General features: G+C 42.9%; 1 protein-coding gene across 2 annotated transcripts in view; it reads left to right on the top strand.

Moving 5' to 3' along the window:
• LOC134440236 (aminopeptidase N-like) overlaps positions 1-9,484 on the top strand; it is a 59,498-nt gene extending 50,014 nt beyond the window's left edge. For both annotated transcript variants that reach the window (XM_063190224.1, XM_063190223.1), the window contains exons 20-22: positions 3,586-3,726; positions 5,776-5,857; positions 7,917-9,484. In XM_063190224.1, the coding sequence (XP_063046294.1) occupies positions 3,586-3,726; positions 5,776-5,857; positions 7,917-8,069 (376 nt within the window). In that variant the 3' untranslated portion in view covers positions 8,070-9,484. The remainder of the gene's footprint in view (positions 1-3,585; positions 3,727-5,775; positions 5,858-7,916) is intronic.
• Positions 9,485-15,000: the final 5,516 nt, after the last annotated feature.

Here is a 15,000-nt window from a genome sequence, read left to right on the forward strand (position 1 = left end):
TGGAGAGGGGGGGTGTAGTTGTGTATGTGCACTCTCATGCACCAAGATACCCTGGCTGCTGAACAGGTCAGCGTGTGTGTGTGGGGGTGGGGGTGGGTGTGTGTGTGTGTGTGTGTGTGTGTGTGTGTGTGTGTGTGTGTGTGTGTGTGTGTGTGTGTGTGTGTGTGTGTGTGTGTGTGTGTGTGTGTTTGTGTGTGTGGGTGGGGAGGGGGGGTGTAGTTGTGTATGATAACATGGCTGCTCAACAGGTGTGTGTGTGTGGGGGCGTGGGGAGGGAGGGGTGTAGTTGTGTGTGCCCAGGTGAAAAACCCATATACTTAAAGTGTACTTTTTTTGACCGTACTAAGTACAAAGTGTACTATTTTCGGCGATTTAAAGTGCGCTTCATTGCACTATTAGTGCGCTGAAGCACTACTAAAGCAGTACTTCAGCACACTTGCAGCACACTGAGGATGCTAAATTGGCACCGCTTTTGGACAACTTTAAGTGCATTACAAGCATACTTTTGAAAGTAAGCTCCAAACACGCTTTTCATGCATTCATATGACATTTTATTGTTACTTGATGTTCAATAAAAGTATATTAACTTCATGCTTCTTTGGACTACATTGGAACACTTCAAGTCTGTAAAAAGTATATCATGTTAAGTATTGTAAATATATTAACAGGTATGCTTGAAGTACGTTTACAGTACACTCCCAAGTACACGAAATAACATATGTGCAATACTATTATTCATGCTGTTTCTCAGAGCTTGAACATTAACCACATACTCTGGTCACATCAGTGATATGCATTTGCCATTCACAGTCATTGCAGTTTCACAGAGATTTCTCATATCACGTCAACTCAAACTTGTCTCATCTTCCTACATTTGAACACTTACTTTGATCAGCCATCCTTAGTTTGGTCAACTTTTTCTATCTTACCTCCCACCATGAGTCAAGTGGGAGTCTATAGGGCTATATACCAGAACATATACGTGACCGTCGCCATGACGGTGGGAATATGGTCATTTTTTGTGTTCCATAAAAACCCTACAATAAACGCAGAATATAACAATGAGTAATATTTTCATGCAAACCAAAGATATTCCTTCGAGATAAATGGCTCTCTGTTTGAGAAATTTAGCTCCAAGAAGTGCAGTGCATGATGGGACATGCATGATGGTGCATGATGGGTAAATGCACTTTGTGTAAGCGCACTTTGAAGATATTTGGGTGAAGTACAATCATGGTGCACTTAGAAAAAGTGCAATTGCAATATGTTATTAAGAAATACACTTCTAGTAAGTTCACTATTAGAACACTATTAGTATATTCCTCTAAATACACTTTAGCCAAACATCTTCCAAGTCCACTTTAAGTATGGTTGGCTAAGTGTACTTGAGAGCAACTTAATTATATCTAATTCTTGTAGTTGTGTATGTGCACTCTCATGCACCAAGATACCATGGCTGCTGAACAGGTCAGCGTGTGTATGTGTGTGTGTGTGTGTGTGTGTGTGTGTGTGTGTGTGTATGTGTGTGTGGGTGGTGGTGGGGTGTGTGTGGCTTGGTGTGTGTGTGTGTGTGTGTATGTGTGTGTGTGGTGGGGGTGGGGTCTTGTAGTTGTGTATGTGCACTCTCATGCACCAAGATACCCTGGCTACTCAGCAGGTCAGCCTGTGTTTGTGCGTGTGTGGGTGTGTGTGTGTGTGTGGGGTGTGTGTGTGTGTGTGTGTGTGTGTGTGTGTGTGTGGTGGGGGGGGGGTCTTGTAGTTGTGTATGTGCACTCTCATGCACCAAGATACCCTGGCTGCTGAACAGGTCAGCGTGTGTATGTGTGTGTGTGTGTGTGTGTGTGGGGTATGTGTGTGTGTGTGTGTGTGTGTGTGTGGTGGGGGGGGGGGGGGGGTCCTGTAGTTGTGTATGTGCACTCTCATGCACCAAGATACCCTGGCTACTCAGCAGGTCAGCCTGTGTTTGTGTGTGTGTGGGTGTGTGTGTGTGGGGGTGGGGGGGGGGGTGGATAAGTGTAGTTGTGTTTGCGCATGCGTGCATGCATGTGTGTAACTGAACAAATGTATGACTGGGTCCATGGCAATGGCCATAAACAGTCAATGAATGACTGTACTCTAGAACAGGGGTTTCCAACCTTTTTCAACTTGGGGCCCACTCGAAATTGTCAAAAATGTTCGGGGCCCACCTCTGACCCGATTAAGAATAAAACTCAAATAAATCAACAGAAACACACACCAAAATATGATTATTATTTTTGGAAAATGATTTCAAGGCCCACTTGGAATACCTTCACTGCTCTAGAATAAGTATGGTGTGTTCCTGGTACGGTATATTTTCACTAGACTGTTAGTCCTCTGGAATTTCGGTAACACTTTACTTTACGGATCGCTAATAAGGTGGTAATTTCGTGTTAATTTCATAGTTATTTCATAGTTATTTCAGGGTAATAACTGTTTGTTTTTAGTAACAACAGCAAAATAACCAACCATCACATTGTGGTGACACCCTGATGACTCGCAGCACGGTGACACTTTGTTGACACACACACACACACACACACACACACACACACACACACACACACACACACACACACACACACACACACACACACACACACACACACTGGAAACTGTTTGGTTAGTTTGCTGTTGTTACTAAAAACAAACAGTTATGGGCAGTCATGGGTGAGCGGTTAGGGCGTCAGACTTGCATCCCAGAGGTTGCCGGTTCGACTCCCGACCCGCCAGGTTGGTGGGGGGAGTAATCAACCAGTGCTCTCCCCTATCCTCCTCCATGACTGAGGTACCCTGAGCATGGTACCGTCCCACCGCACTGCTCCCCATGGGGCGCCACTGATGGCAGCCCACTTGCGCGGGTGAGGCAGAAATACAATTTCGTTGTGTGCAGTGTGCAGCGTTCACTTGTGTGCTGTGAAGTGCTGTGTCACAATGACAATGCGAGTAAGAGTTTCCCAATGGGCTTTCCCAATGACACTTGCCCATTATCCACTGTTATCCACTGTTGTTATCCTGAAATAACTATGAAATTAACACGAAATTACCACCTTATTAGCGATCCGTAAAGTAAAGTGTTACCGGAATTCCTTTGTATATTAATAGTTAGATATATGCTTGTGATGCAGTATATGCCATGTCATGGGTGTTTTTGGAAAAAAGGCTTGTTCACTCCTTTGGATTTTTCACTAGAAGAATCTGAGGAAGACCGAGAGGTCGAAACATCATTGCCATTGAATGAATGAATGAATGAATGAAAAGAAGAAAAAATAACCTAAAGAAGAAAAAATTCCAAAGGAGTGTGCGAACCTTTTTGTTCAGCACCAGGGATTGTGCACAAGTAACTCTCTACAATGTCATGGGTGTTAGCATGAGATGTTTATGCATGAGTCGTGTGTGTGTGTGTGTGTGTGTGTGTGTGTGTGTGTGTGTGTGTGTGTGTGTGTGTGTGTGACTGTGTGTGTGTGCGTGCGTGCGTGCGTGCGTGCGTGCGTGCGTGTGTGTGTGTGTGTGTGTGCATGTGCGTGTGTGTGTGTGTGCGTGCGTGCATGCGTGTGTGTTCCCCAGGTACCTGCAGTACTCTCTGGACCCAGACATGGTGCGCAAGCAGGACGCCACCTTCTCCATCGTCTACATTGCGGGCAACGTGATTGGTCAGCCACTGGCCTGGGACTTCATCAGGGCCAACTGGGAGTACATCTACAACGAGTAAGATAGCCACACACTATACTAATAGACCAGTGATTCTCAAAGTGTGGTCCAGGGACCACTAATGGTCCGTGACAGAGCTCAGGTGGTCCGCGAGAGGATTTCTACGTATTTTACCAAGACAAGCTAGGAGTAAGCTATATTTGTAACATTATGACAAAGTTAATAGCATTTTCACTACAATAAGACAGGCGGTCCCTGAACATATTTGGGGGGACAAAGTGGTCCTCGGTCTGAAAAAAGTTTGAGAAACACTGCGATAGATAGTCACACACACTATACTGATAGATAGTCACTAGGGATGCAAACGATTAATCGACTTTAATCGATCAATGTGTTAATTGATTAAAAAACATTAATCGCAATGAATCGACAATTCAACTGACAAGAGACCCAGGTGAATTGGGCATGTGAAGAGTGTGTGTGAATAGTGGGAATATTTAAATCACCTTTGGATTAAAGAATTGAAAAAGAATTAATTTAAATATGCTATTATAATCTCCATTTTTAATAAAAAAATTTAGATTTGGTAGTTTTTTTTCGAGAAACATTGAGATTTCGGGGGGGGGGCGCTTATCAATTAATCTTAAATCAATCGATAAGGCTATCAACTAATGATTAATTAATTAATCGATGATTTGCATCCCTATTAGTCACACACTATTCTGATAGATAGCCATACACCAGTGTTTCTCAAACTTTTTCAGACTGAGGACCACTTTGTCCCCCCAAAATTGTTCAGGGACCACCTACTATATCAACTGAATTGACAGTTGCTAATTTGACTGTTAACTTTGATGCAGATCACTCACTTTTGATTCACATTTACAAGCCTGTGTTATTGCGGTGAAAATAAAACTTCAGCTATGTTTAGCTCTGTAATTATGTTACAACAAATCTTGGAAAAGTAGAAATCCCCTCGCGGGCCACCTGAGTTCTGTCGCAGACCACCAGTGGTCCCTGGACCACACTCATTGCCATACACTATACTGAATATATGATCAACTGGGAGTACATCTCAATTGGTGAGATAGCCACATACGTAACTATACACTATACTGAATATATGGCCAACTGGGATTACATCTTCAACGAGTAAAGTGGCGTACACACACAAAGCTAGCTTTTCGTTTGCTACTCGCCACTCTTTCATGAAATGTTCGCTGAAAGTTCCCGCGGCTTTAGCTGCCAATGAACAGGCGAGAAGCACCGAACTCTGCATTCCAATTGGTTACTCGCTTACTCGCCTCGCTCGAAGATAAAATATTTTCCGCCCACATCGCATCGCTTGTACAGTACTCGCCTACTCGCCTGCGAGTCTCACTGGAACACATGGACATTCTATTGACTTCATTCGCTGAGCGAGTAACTAGTAGCGACGTGTGTGTATGGCCCTTTAGATAGTCATCGGCATTCCAAACGAAGATTCTATGCGCATATAACTTAGTCGCATGCTTGACACCTGACCAGTTCCACAGAATTACTGGTCACCCCATCAGCCAATCAGAAAAGAGAATTGTGTTACGAAGGCAGCTAATCATTATTACATTATAACACAGTAGCCAATAATGGATATATGGCCAGGCCAACTGACCCACAGGACTGGCAGAAGCATATACCCATGAAAAAGCATCACTGGTAACACTAATGGATGCAAAAAAAGCATTATAAAGACTTAATAAATAATTAACTATTGATGAACAAAACATTAACAAATGTTTGTAAATGACTAGGAAATGTTAACAAATGTTTGTAAATGACTAGGAAATGTTATGTTAATATATTGTATTTATCAAACATTTACAAATTGCTTGTAAATGAATAAAATACTTTGTTATAAGGTATGTAAAATCTTGAATATATTATTTGTAGATATTTTATAAAGCATTAATAAAACTTAGTTAATAATAAAAACATTTGTTCATCATTAGTAAATTATTTACTAAGTCTTTACAAAGCAGACATTATTATAAAGCGTTACCGCATCGGTAGTGTATGAAATGCGCTGTGCCAATAGAATTGCCTTGCTTTGTCTTGTCTGCTTCTCAGTTATGGTGGTGGTGGCCTGTCCTTTGGTCGTCTCATCACCGGAGTCACAGAGAGATTCTCCACTGATTTTGAGCTCAAACAGGTACAGAAGAAAGACATGTCTATTGGGGGATTCTATTAATGTTACATGAAGTACAAATGAAGATTTCTTATGCAAAACCCTCTAAGTGCCATTCAAGAACTGTGTAGAAATTAGTTTTAAAGGGACACTGTGTGAGATTTTTAGTTGTTTATTTCCAGAATTCATGCTGCCCATTCACTAATGTTACCTTTTTCATGAATACTTACCACCACCATCAAATTCTAAGTATTCATTATGACTGGAAAAATTGCACTTTTCATACATGAAAAGGGGGATCTTCTCCATGGTCCGCCATTTTGAATTTCCAGAAATAGCCATTTTTAGCTGCAAAAATGACTTTACTTGGGCCATACTAGAAAATATTAGTTTATTACTTTGTAAACTTTCATGAAAAGGTCAAATTTGGCAATAGGTGACACCGTTTCAATGAGCAGCATAGTTGCAGTACCTTTTTTGACCATTTCCTGCACAGTGTCCCTTTAAGTTTACTAAATGTTTACTGTCTGTTATGCCATCAAAGCATTTGGAGGATATTATGTTGTATTATTTTGTATAATATTACTATGTTATATTAGATTTAAATATTATAATATATATTTCTTACTTTATATTTAGGCCTATGTGCACCGCCTGTATTTGCGTAGGCATACACGTACTGTATTGCGTATGCACACATTCTGTCATGGATACAGTATTGGTATTTTGAATTTACTGTAGATGTGGAAGAGATCACAAGTATTCCTACAGATAACAAATACATGCCTACTGTCTCTGTCTTAGGGCTGCACAATTAATCGAAAATAATCAAAAATGGTGATGAAATCGAAGTCACGATTTCAATCGTGATTTAATCGTGGCAATAGTGACCTACCTTTGAGAGTGGCCTTAAAGCCAGAACATACTGACAGGCTGGTGTTTCTGACAGAAATCTCTCCACCTAAGTTTCATGCTATTGCCTTTACATAATTATTACAATTAATTTTATTTTGCTCATCCCGTATATAATTCATTTCATCTTGTTATAATTTTCCAAAAAGTCTGCAAAAAATCAATAATCGTGATTAACAACCGTGATTACAATTTTGACCAAAATAATCGTGATTTATGATTTTTTTCCATAATCGTGCAGCCCTACTCTGACTATGCATAAAGTATATGGTTCAATTATGTTTTTGTGGTAACACTTTATTTTAGGGATACATCTATTAGCACTAATACATACAATGTTAATGCCTGCATAAGTAACTTGTAAGGCATGTACTAAGCAAATGCTATGGCCTACTAGGTCCTTACTAAGGTTAAATTGGTAATAAATCCCTTATTGTGCATGAACAAGACATTTGCGAATACATGGCTAACACATGTTTGATTCTGCTTTGTACATGCCTTACAAGACACTTATACAGGGACACAATGTATTAGTGCTAATATATGTATCCCTAAAATAAAGTGTTACCGTTTTTGTAGTGGCACTACACGTCAGGGTGGTGCAACCACAGCTAATGCCAAGATTGTACGGATCAAATCTTTTTTTTAATTATCTGGATTATCTACGAACCATATGAATTGCTTATATTAATATATTGATTTTCCATTACTACATAATGTATGAGCATTAGCTGTGGATGTACAACCTGACATCTGCTACTAAAAAAAAAACGGTAACACTTTGTGCATTGTGGTGACACCCTGATGACTCGCAGCACGGTGACACTTTGTTGACACACACACACACACACACACACACACACACACACACACACACACACACACACACACACACACACACACACACACACACACACACACACACACACACACACACACACACACACACACACAAAATGCACTGGAAACTGTATGGTTATTTTGCTGTTGTTACTAAAAACAAACAGTTATTACCCTGAAATAACTATGAAATAACTATGAAATTAACACGAAATTACCACCTTATTAGCGATCCGTAAAGTAAAGTGTTACCAAAAAACCCTGTCATTGACCCATATAGTATGTGTACTGTATTTTGACTCTCTCCCTCTCTGCTCCCCCCTCATCATAGCTGCTGGCCTTCAAGGCTGAGCATGCGGAGACAGGTTTCGGCTCGGCCACCATCGCTCTGGACCAGGCCATTGAGAAGACCAAGGCCAACATCAACTGGGTCAAGCAGAACCAGGACAAGATCAACGACTGGCTCACCGCAGCTGCTGCCTGAAGACACTGAGTGATTGGACGATTGTGGGGAGGATGGACTGGGAGTGAATGGAAACTAGTCAGAGTGAATGGAAGCTAGTCAGAATTGAATGGGAGTGAATGGAGGCTAGTCAGAATTGAATGGGAGTGAATGGAGGCTAGTCAGAATTGAATGGGAGTGAATAGAAGCTAGTTGTGATTGAATTGGAGCGAATGGAAACTAGTCAGAATTGAATGGGAGTGAATGGAAGCTAGTTGTGATTGAATTGAAGTGAGTGGCAGATAGCCAGGATTGATTGGGAGTGAATGGTCAAACAGATGTGTGAATTCCAGGTTCAGAAAGTAAAAATTCCCGCCACCAATTTGATCCAACCATCTCTGAATCAGCTGATGGTAATGAGGACCATGGCCATAACTACCATTGAGGACACAGGAAACTGTTTCAGGATGTTAACTTCTGAAACAGTTGTTTGACACCTCTGTGGATGGTAGCTATTCTGAATGAGAGTGAATGGAATATAGGAAGTATGAATGAATGAATGAATGAATGAATGAATGAATGAATGAATGAATGAATGAATGAATGAATGAATGAATGAATGAACACTGAATTGATGGAAACCTGTGATATTGAATGAGAGCGAATTGAACACAGTGGGACTGAATGAGAGCGAATGAGAGAGTACATTCTCTTTACCTGCCATTGGGACAACTCACAGTGCACAGAACAACATCTTATCCCTCTAAACCCAAATATAGAATGCAGGTTCCCTAGTCGAATTACATTATCCAAATGAGAATGCATTCTTCCATCCAACATTGCAGAACAAAACAATACAGCTTATTAATATTGCAAAGATAGGTTTCAAGCCCTCCCAGTTGGCCAGGGTCATATGCAGAAATGAAATGTCATTCTGTGTCCTTTGCCTTGTGGTATGGATCCATGTGTATGTGTGTGTATGTTTGCCTTGTAAAATCAATATGTAGTTCTAACTGTATGTATTGTTTTCCCAAAACATGAGATTAGACAGCAAATGGATTATTTATTTTCTAGTCCAAATCCTTCCTTCAACGTGTTTGACTCAGGGCATTATGATTTCGTAGTTTCATGTAGTTACAGCACTTGACCTCTGGGGGGCAGACATCTGCACCAAAGCAGGTTGAGAGTCACACATGTACAGTATGTAATTGGTGGTTTTTGTTCTAATGTCACATTGCCTTGACCTGACGAACCAGCAATACCCAACTTTGTTGTTATTTAAATGTACAAATCTGATTGTTTAATATAACATGGAATATAGAATATATAGAATTTAGACGATACTTGTGGCACCAGCACTTTGAAAAGCTGTGTTCCTGTTCAAGTTTACATTCGGAAGCAAGTGGCTGAAGACCTGCCTGTAAATGTCATAAATGTGTCTTTGGTGATTCTATTTTTGATCAATAAAACTGTTTATAGATTTACATCAGAGGGTATTATTTCCACACACAAGCAATCAAAAAAAAGTAGAAGCAAAAATGCTGGCATAATAATCATCAATTTAAAACAGGGGTCCCCAAACTAAGGCCCGGGGGCCGGATACGGCCCGCCATGCCCCTTTGACCAGCCCTCCACCTCTCTGCACCTCACCATCTGAACAGGCCCAAAGAAGCAATCCTCACAGAAAAAAATAATGATATGATATATCATGATATATAAGAATGAAATATATTTTTTAAACATTTTATTTTGTTTATCAATAGGCCTTCCTGTCAATCACCATATTTTTCTAACCTTTCCTGACTATTTTTACATGGCTGTTATTAGAAAATAAAGTAAATGCCTGTGGTATTTCAAATGGTAAAACATGTGAAGTACTCACTTCTTTTGTAAATCACTTGTATGAACTATTTTGTGCTAGAAATTATGGCTATAACAGGCACTGGCCTATTATACAGCCCACATGATTGATCCCGGCCCCTGATCACATGATCGGAATGATAATGTAGCCCCCAGAGAAAAAAGTTTGGGGACCCCTGCTTTAAAACAACAACCCACCCATGAACACAAAAAGACGGTTCTGATAAAACTGAGAGTGCTTGACTCTTCTGCTTCTTTTGCTTCTGTGTGTGTGTGTGTGTGTGTGTGTGTGTGTGTGTGTGTGTGTGTGTGTGTGTGTGTGTGTGCGTGCGTGCGTGTGTGTGCGTGTGTGTGTGTGTGTTAGTTTATTTGCTTATTCAGGCCCCCTTGTCAGCTGTTGGAGGTTTGTTTACTGAGCAGAGGAAATGAAAGGAATTAGTGGTGGCTAATTGGTTTAGCCCCGCCCCCCTGACCTTTGACACTGCAGGGAGTCTTCCTGAGGCTGTTAGTGACAAAACATAACGTTTCCCCCTCTCACACGTCTGCCTGGGACTCACAGACAGGAGGTGTGTGTGTGTGTGTGTGTGTGTGTGTGTGTGTGTGTGTGTGTGTGTGTGTGTGTGTGTGTGTGTGTGTGTGTGTGTGTGTGTGTGTGTGTGTGTGTGTGTGTGTGTGTTTGTGTGTGTGTGTGTGTGTGTTTGTCACTCTCATCCTGTCACACGTCTGCCACAGTGACAGGGAGAAGGGAAACTGGAATGTCCCAAAACATTCTAGAACTATTCCATTCTTAGTTCTCTTGTACTGTCTTGTGCTTTCTTGGTCTTTCAAACTACACTCTGGACAAAATCATCCTTGACAGCATGAAGTCCTCAAATTTCATGTAGGCCCTAGAGCAGGGGTTCCCAACCTTTTCCACCTTGGGGCCCACTTGAAATGTTCACAAATGTGTGGGGTCCGGCTCTGGCCCAATACCCAATACAGCTCAAATGAATGGTCAGCAGCAACACAGTAACAAACATTATCAAGGTTTTTTTTTTTTTATTCTTTCAGGGCCCACTTGGAATACATTTGAGAATCACTGCCTTTGAGTATGGTCAGTGGTGTAGTCTACGTAGAACGCGGGTATACGGAGTATACCCACTTCTAATTTTCAGGGATTTCAGTATACCCACTTAAAATGGATTGATCCATTGTTTTGAATAGCACAAGTATATACAGTATACCCACTTCAAAAAATTCTCAAATATACAGTATACCCACCATAAAAAAGTGAGTATGGTGGTGCATACCATGCTCTGGGACTTGTACTTTTGTGTTGGTGACACCTCTTGGCATTTCTACAAGATGCTACGGCACAGTAGCTGGGGTGGGTACTGTCCCAGTGCATCTGTTTTACTTATATATTCTTATATATTCTGACATGTATTTTAAAATCTGGCCTGTTTTTAGGTATATTAACCTTGAACGTACCAATAAAATATTCATTCATTCATTCGTTACTTCATTCATCACAGCCAACATCATTCAGACAGAGGTCATTCATGTCAGAGTAATATTCTCTGCATGACTGACATCAGACATGAAGAGCTGACTACATTAAAAGCTGATTAGGACATTTAAAAAAAAATCCTCACATTGTTTGCCATTAATCGACTCTGTATAAAAATTCAAACAAGGGAGTCAATACTGGTACATTTTGGATACTTTATTCATTCTAAACAGTGGAAATAATAAATATTGTTCATGCGTATAAAAATAAATATATCTCTTATTTACATGTGCTAATTTCTGCATAATCATATCAATGTATAACATTTTACGTCATCATCTTTCTTCACAAAAGTCTGTTTAGGTAGAGAAAAGTCCATGGCATAGGGGAACTTGAGCTTTAGCAGAGTCCGTAGAACATGTTCTGCTGTGACGGAACCCAGAGTTGTTGCGCAGGGAAACAGAAGTCTTCTGCATAAGGGATGGCATTGGGGCTCTGGGAGGAAAAGAAAAACAGAACAAGGTAAGTTTGAGGATCGCCACAGACACTTTGCCTGGTTAACACCAGACCAAATCACAAGTGAGATTTCAGATCGAAACGATTGTGTAGAACTAAAGGCAGTATGGGAGTTCCCAGGCTAACAGACACTCAGAAAGCCACTCAAATCCACTTCATATCAACAGTCTACTAAAGCAATAATATATGCACACATGCAGGCTATTGTGTTGCATACCATGCTACTTGCAATCAACATTACAAATTGGATGTAGCGTAATATTTGTAATGGTAAACAACTGATAAAGTAAGAATCGATAAATGTTATTACAAATAATGTCTACAAACACGGTGTTTAAGTCTTTTGAATATCTTTCAAATTAACTTTAACTTTACAATATCATAGTTAGATGGAGACAAATGCAAGAGATCAGTATAGAGCTCATACCTGATAGCAATCATGGAGTGACTGTGGAGACATCTGACTGGGGAAACCATCCAGGGCAGAACCAGCCTGCAGAGGGGCGTGCGTTGGGAAGGCACCCAGGGCAGGAGCATAGACGTTGGGTAGAGGAGCCTGGGCGGGGGCCTGGAAATGCTGGATCTGGGAGGAAGGCTGGAGGTACTGGGAGCTGAAGCTCTGCACTCCCTGGGCAATCGGAGAGCCGCACTCTGGGATAAAGGTGTGCGTTTGCTGGGCCATCGGAGAGATGGGCTGTGGGTTGTTAAAGGTGAAGGCTTCCTCAGAGGACAGAGGACTGGGCTGGTCGTGTGTTGTTGGCTGGATGTATGACAAGCGAGGCTCCTGAATCCTCTCCATGGGGCTCTGGGCTTGCTGCTGCTGCTGCTGCTGCTGCTGCTGCTGCTGCTGCTGCTGCTGCTGCTGCTGCTGCTGCTGCTGCTGCTGCTGCTGCTGCTGCTGGTGTAGCCCCTGGGTCTGGTTTGTGGTGGATCTCCTGGCGTGGATCTCCAGGTCCTGCTGGCTGGTCCCCAGCTGGGCGGACAGGTGATCGATGTAGCGGATGGTGAGGCGCAGGGTCTCGATCTTGGTCAGCGTCTGTCCCAGCGGGGCCACGGAGGCGGGCAGGTAGGAGCGCAAGTAATGCAGGGCCTTGGTCAGGTCGCGCATCCTCAGCTTCTCCCGCTCGCTGGCGCTCTGGCGCTTCCTCCCCGGGTACCTGGACCTTGGCTTCCTGCCCTGCTGCGAGCACTTCCTTTCCACTTCCTGGTTCTGGTTCTGGTCCTCCTCCGGAATCATCGTGCTGCTCATTGCTGTCGTCGTCGTTGCCCCCGACAACGATTGTGACGTCACTGGCTGCTTGTGCTGCTGCTGCTGGAAGGTGAAACATTCTGGGATGTCGGTGGAGGAGGAGAAGCCTCCAGACAGGAGACCTCCAGAGAGGAGACCTCCAGACAGGAGAAGCCTCCAGACAGGAGACCTCCAGAGAGGAGGAGGCTGCTGGACGTCTCGGGTGGTGGTGGAAGCGGGGAGGGGGAGAGACAGCAGGAGTCGTCCACGGAGGAGGTGGGGGACCTGAGGGGGGAGAGGCCGTCGCTGGTGCTGCAGCCGCTGTGGTAGCCGGCGTCTGAGCCCTGGTCTCCCATCGTCAGCAGTAGGGAGTGGTGGCAGGAGGAGTCCAGCAGGAGCTCAGCGGGGTCCTCAGGGAACAGCAGAGGCCGTTGTGGGCTGCTGCTGCTGCTGCTCTGGTTACTGTGGCTGCTGATGGGGCTGTAGAGATCCATGGCCATCTTTGGAGAGTATAGAGACACGACACTGGGAGTCTGTTTGTGTGTGTGCCTGGAGAGTAGTACCAGAAGAGAGACTCTCAACTGGGCTAGAGGGAGTCTCCTGGGACAGTCCCTGCTGTGTCAGTCCCAGATGGGAAGATGGCGTTAGTCCCGGCCGGTGTCTTCTCCAAGTTCAAGATATTCTGCTTCTTCTCCTGGGATGAGCTGTATGTTGCTGCAAGCGCTGAGTTTGCTTCTCTGAGAGAGAGAGAGTGTGTGTGTGAGCTGAAGAGGTAGGCTTGAGCACTGAGGAGCCTCTGGTCTACACTGGTGTATATATCCTTGCAGGGGTGTGAAAGTGTGCACCTTCCAGTCGGGTGGTGGAGGGGAGGGGGGGGTAGCACGGGGTGTATGTGAGGGTGAGTGTGAGTGTGTGGGTGTGGGTATGTGGAGGGTGAAGAGGGGGTGTGGGTTTTCCTCTTCAGGACATCAAAAAGTCCCATGGCAGAGAGAGGTGAGGTGGCTGGGCTGGTGGTTGGTGGTTTTTCTTGAGGGGTGTGTGTGGGAACCCGGACTTAGGAACTGAGGTGATACATTATGACACTCTGCTCTCTGTGGCTCTGACCATGAGAAACTCGGCCATGAAAACATGACGCTCTTATTCCCAGTACCACACCTAGCCGGGGTGAACTCAGGGGTAGATGCTATGTACACAGGTCAATGAAAAGGTCAGAGCAATTAGAAGACGTCTATGTTAAAAATTGACTATATAATTCCTTGTACAGTACTTATAAGCTCTATGACTTATGCTAGGCCCAGTCACTATGGACCTTACGCATCTAAGAATCCTGGTCCTAACCTACGTTGATCTTATCACTCTACAATCTCTTTTCCCTCTGCCTTCCTGCTATTTCTGCCTCTCCTCTATACCTCTCCTTTTAAATCCATCTCTAACAATGATGTTTTTTCCCATTTATTAAGCACTTTGAGTTACATGCCTTGGATACAGTACTATACAAATACAATTATTATTATTATTATAAATACAAATTAATGTATTTTTGCTAGTCTGTTTATGACTTTACAATGGGCATGAAAACATGGCCCTACACTCCCAACTCCAGAGCATAAGTATCACAAAGCAACACTGTCTGAATAGGTCTGAACACTGGAATAGGCTGGCTCAATTAAAAAGTTCAAGATCTTTTGCACACTTTTGTACAGACTTAGCACTTTTTCACACCTCTGTAATCTCTCTGAAGCAGGCTGGCATGGAAAATACATTTTTCATGTAACTACAGCCATGTAGAATGGACAGTGTGCACTGAATTGTTCTGAGGTCATTGCAAAATGGGTCAATCAGAAAGTCATAGCAATGTAGAGACATCTGTGGTTACGATT

This window comes from Engraulis encrasicolus, chromosome 23 (assembly GCF_034702125.1).
Source record: "Engraulis encrasicolus isolate BLACKSEA-1 chromosome 23, IST_EnEncr_1.0, whole genome shotgun sequence".
Taxonomy (NCBI): Eukaryota; Metazoa; Chordata; class Actinopteri; order Clupeiformes; family Engraulidae; genus Engraulis; species Engraulis encrasicolus.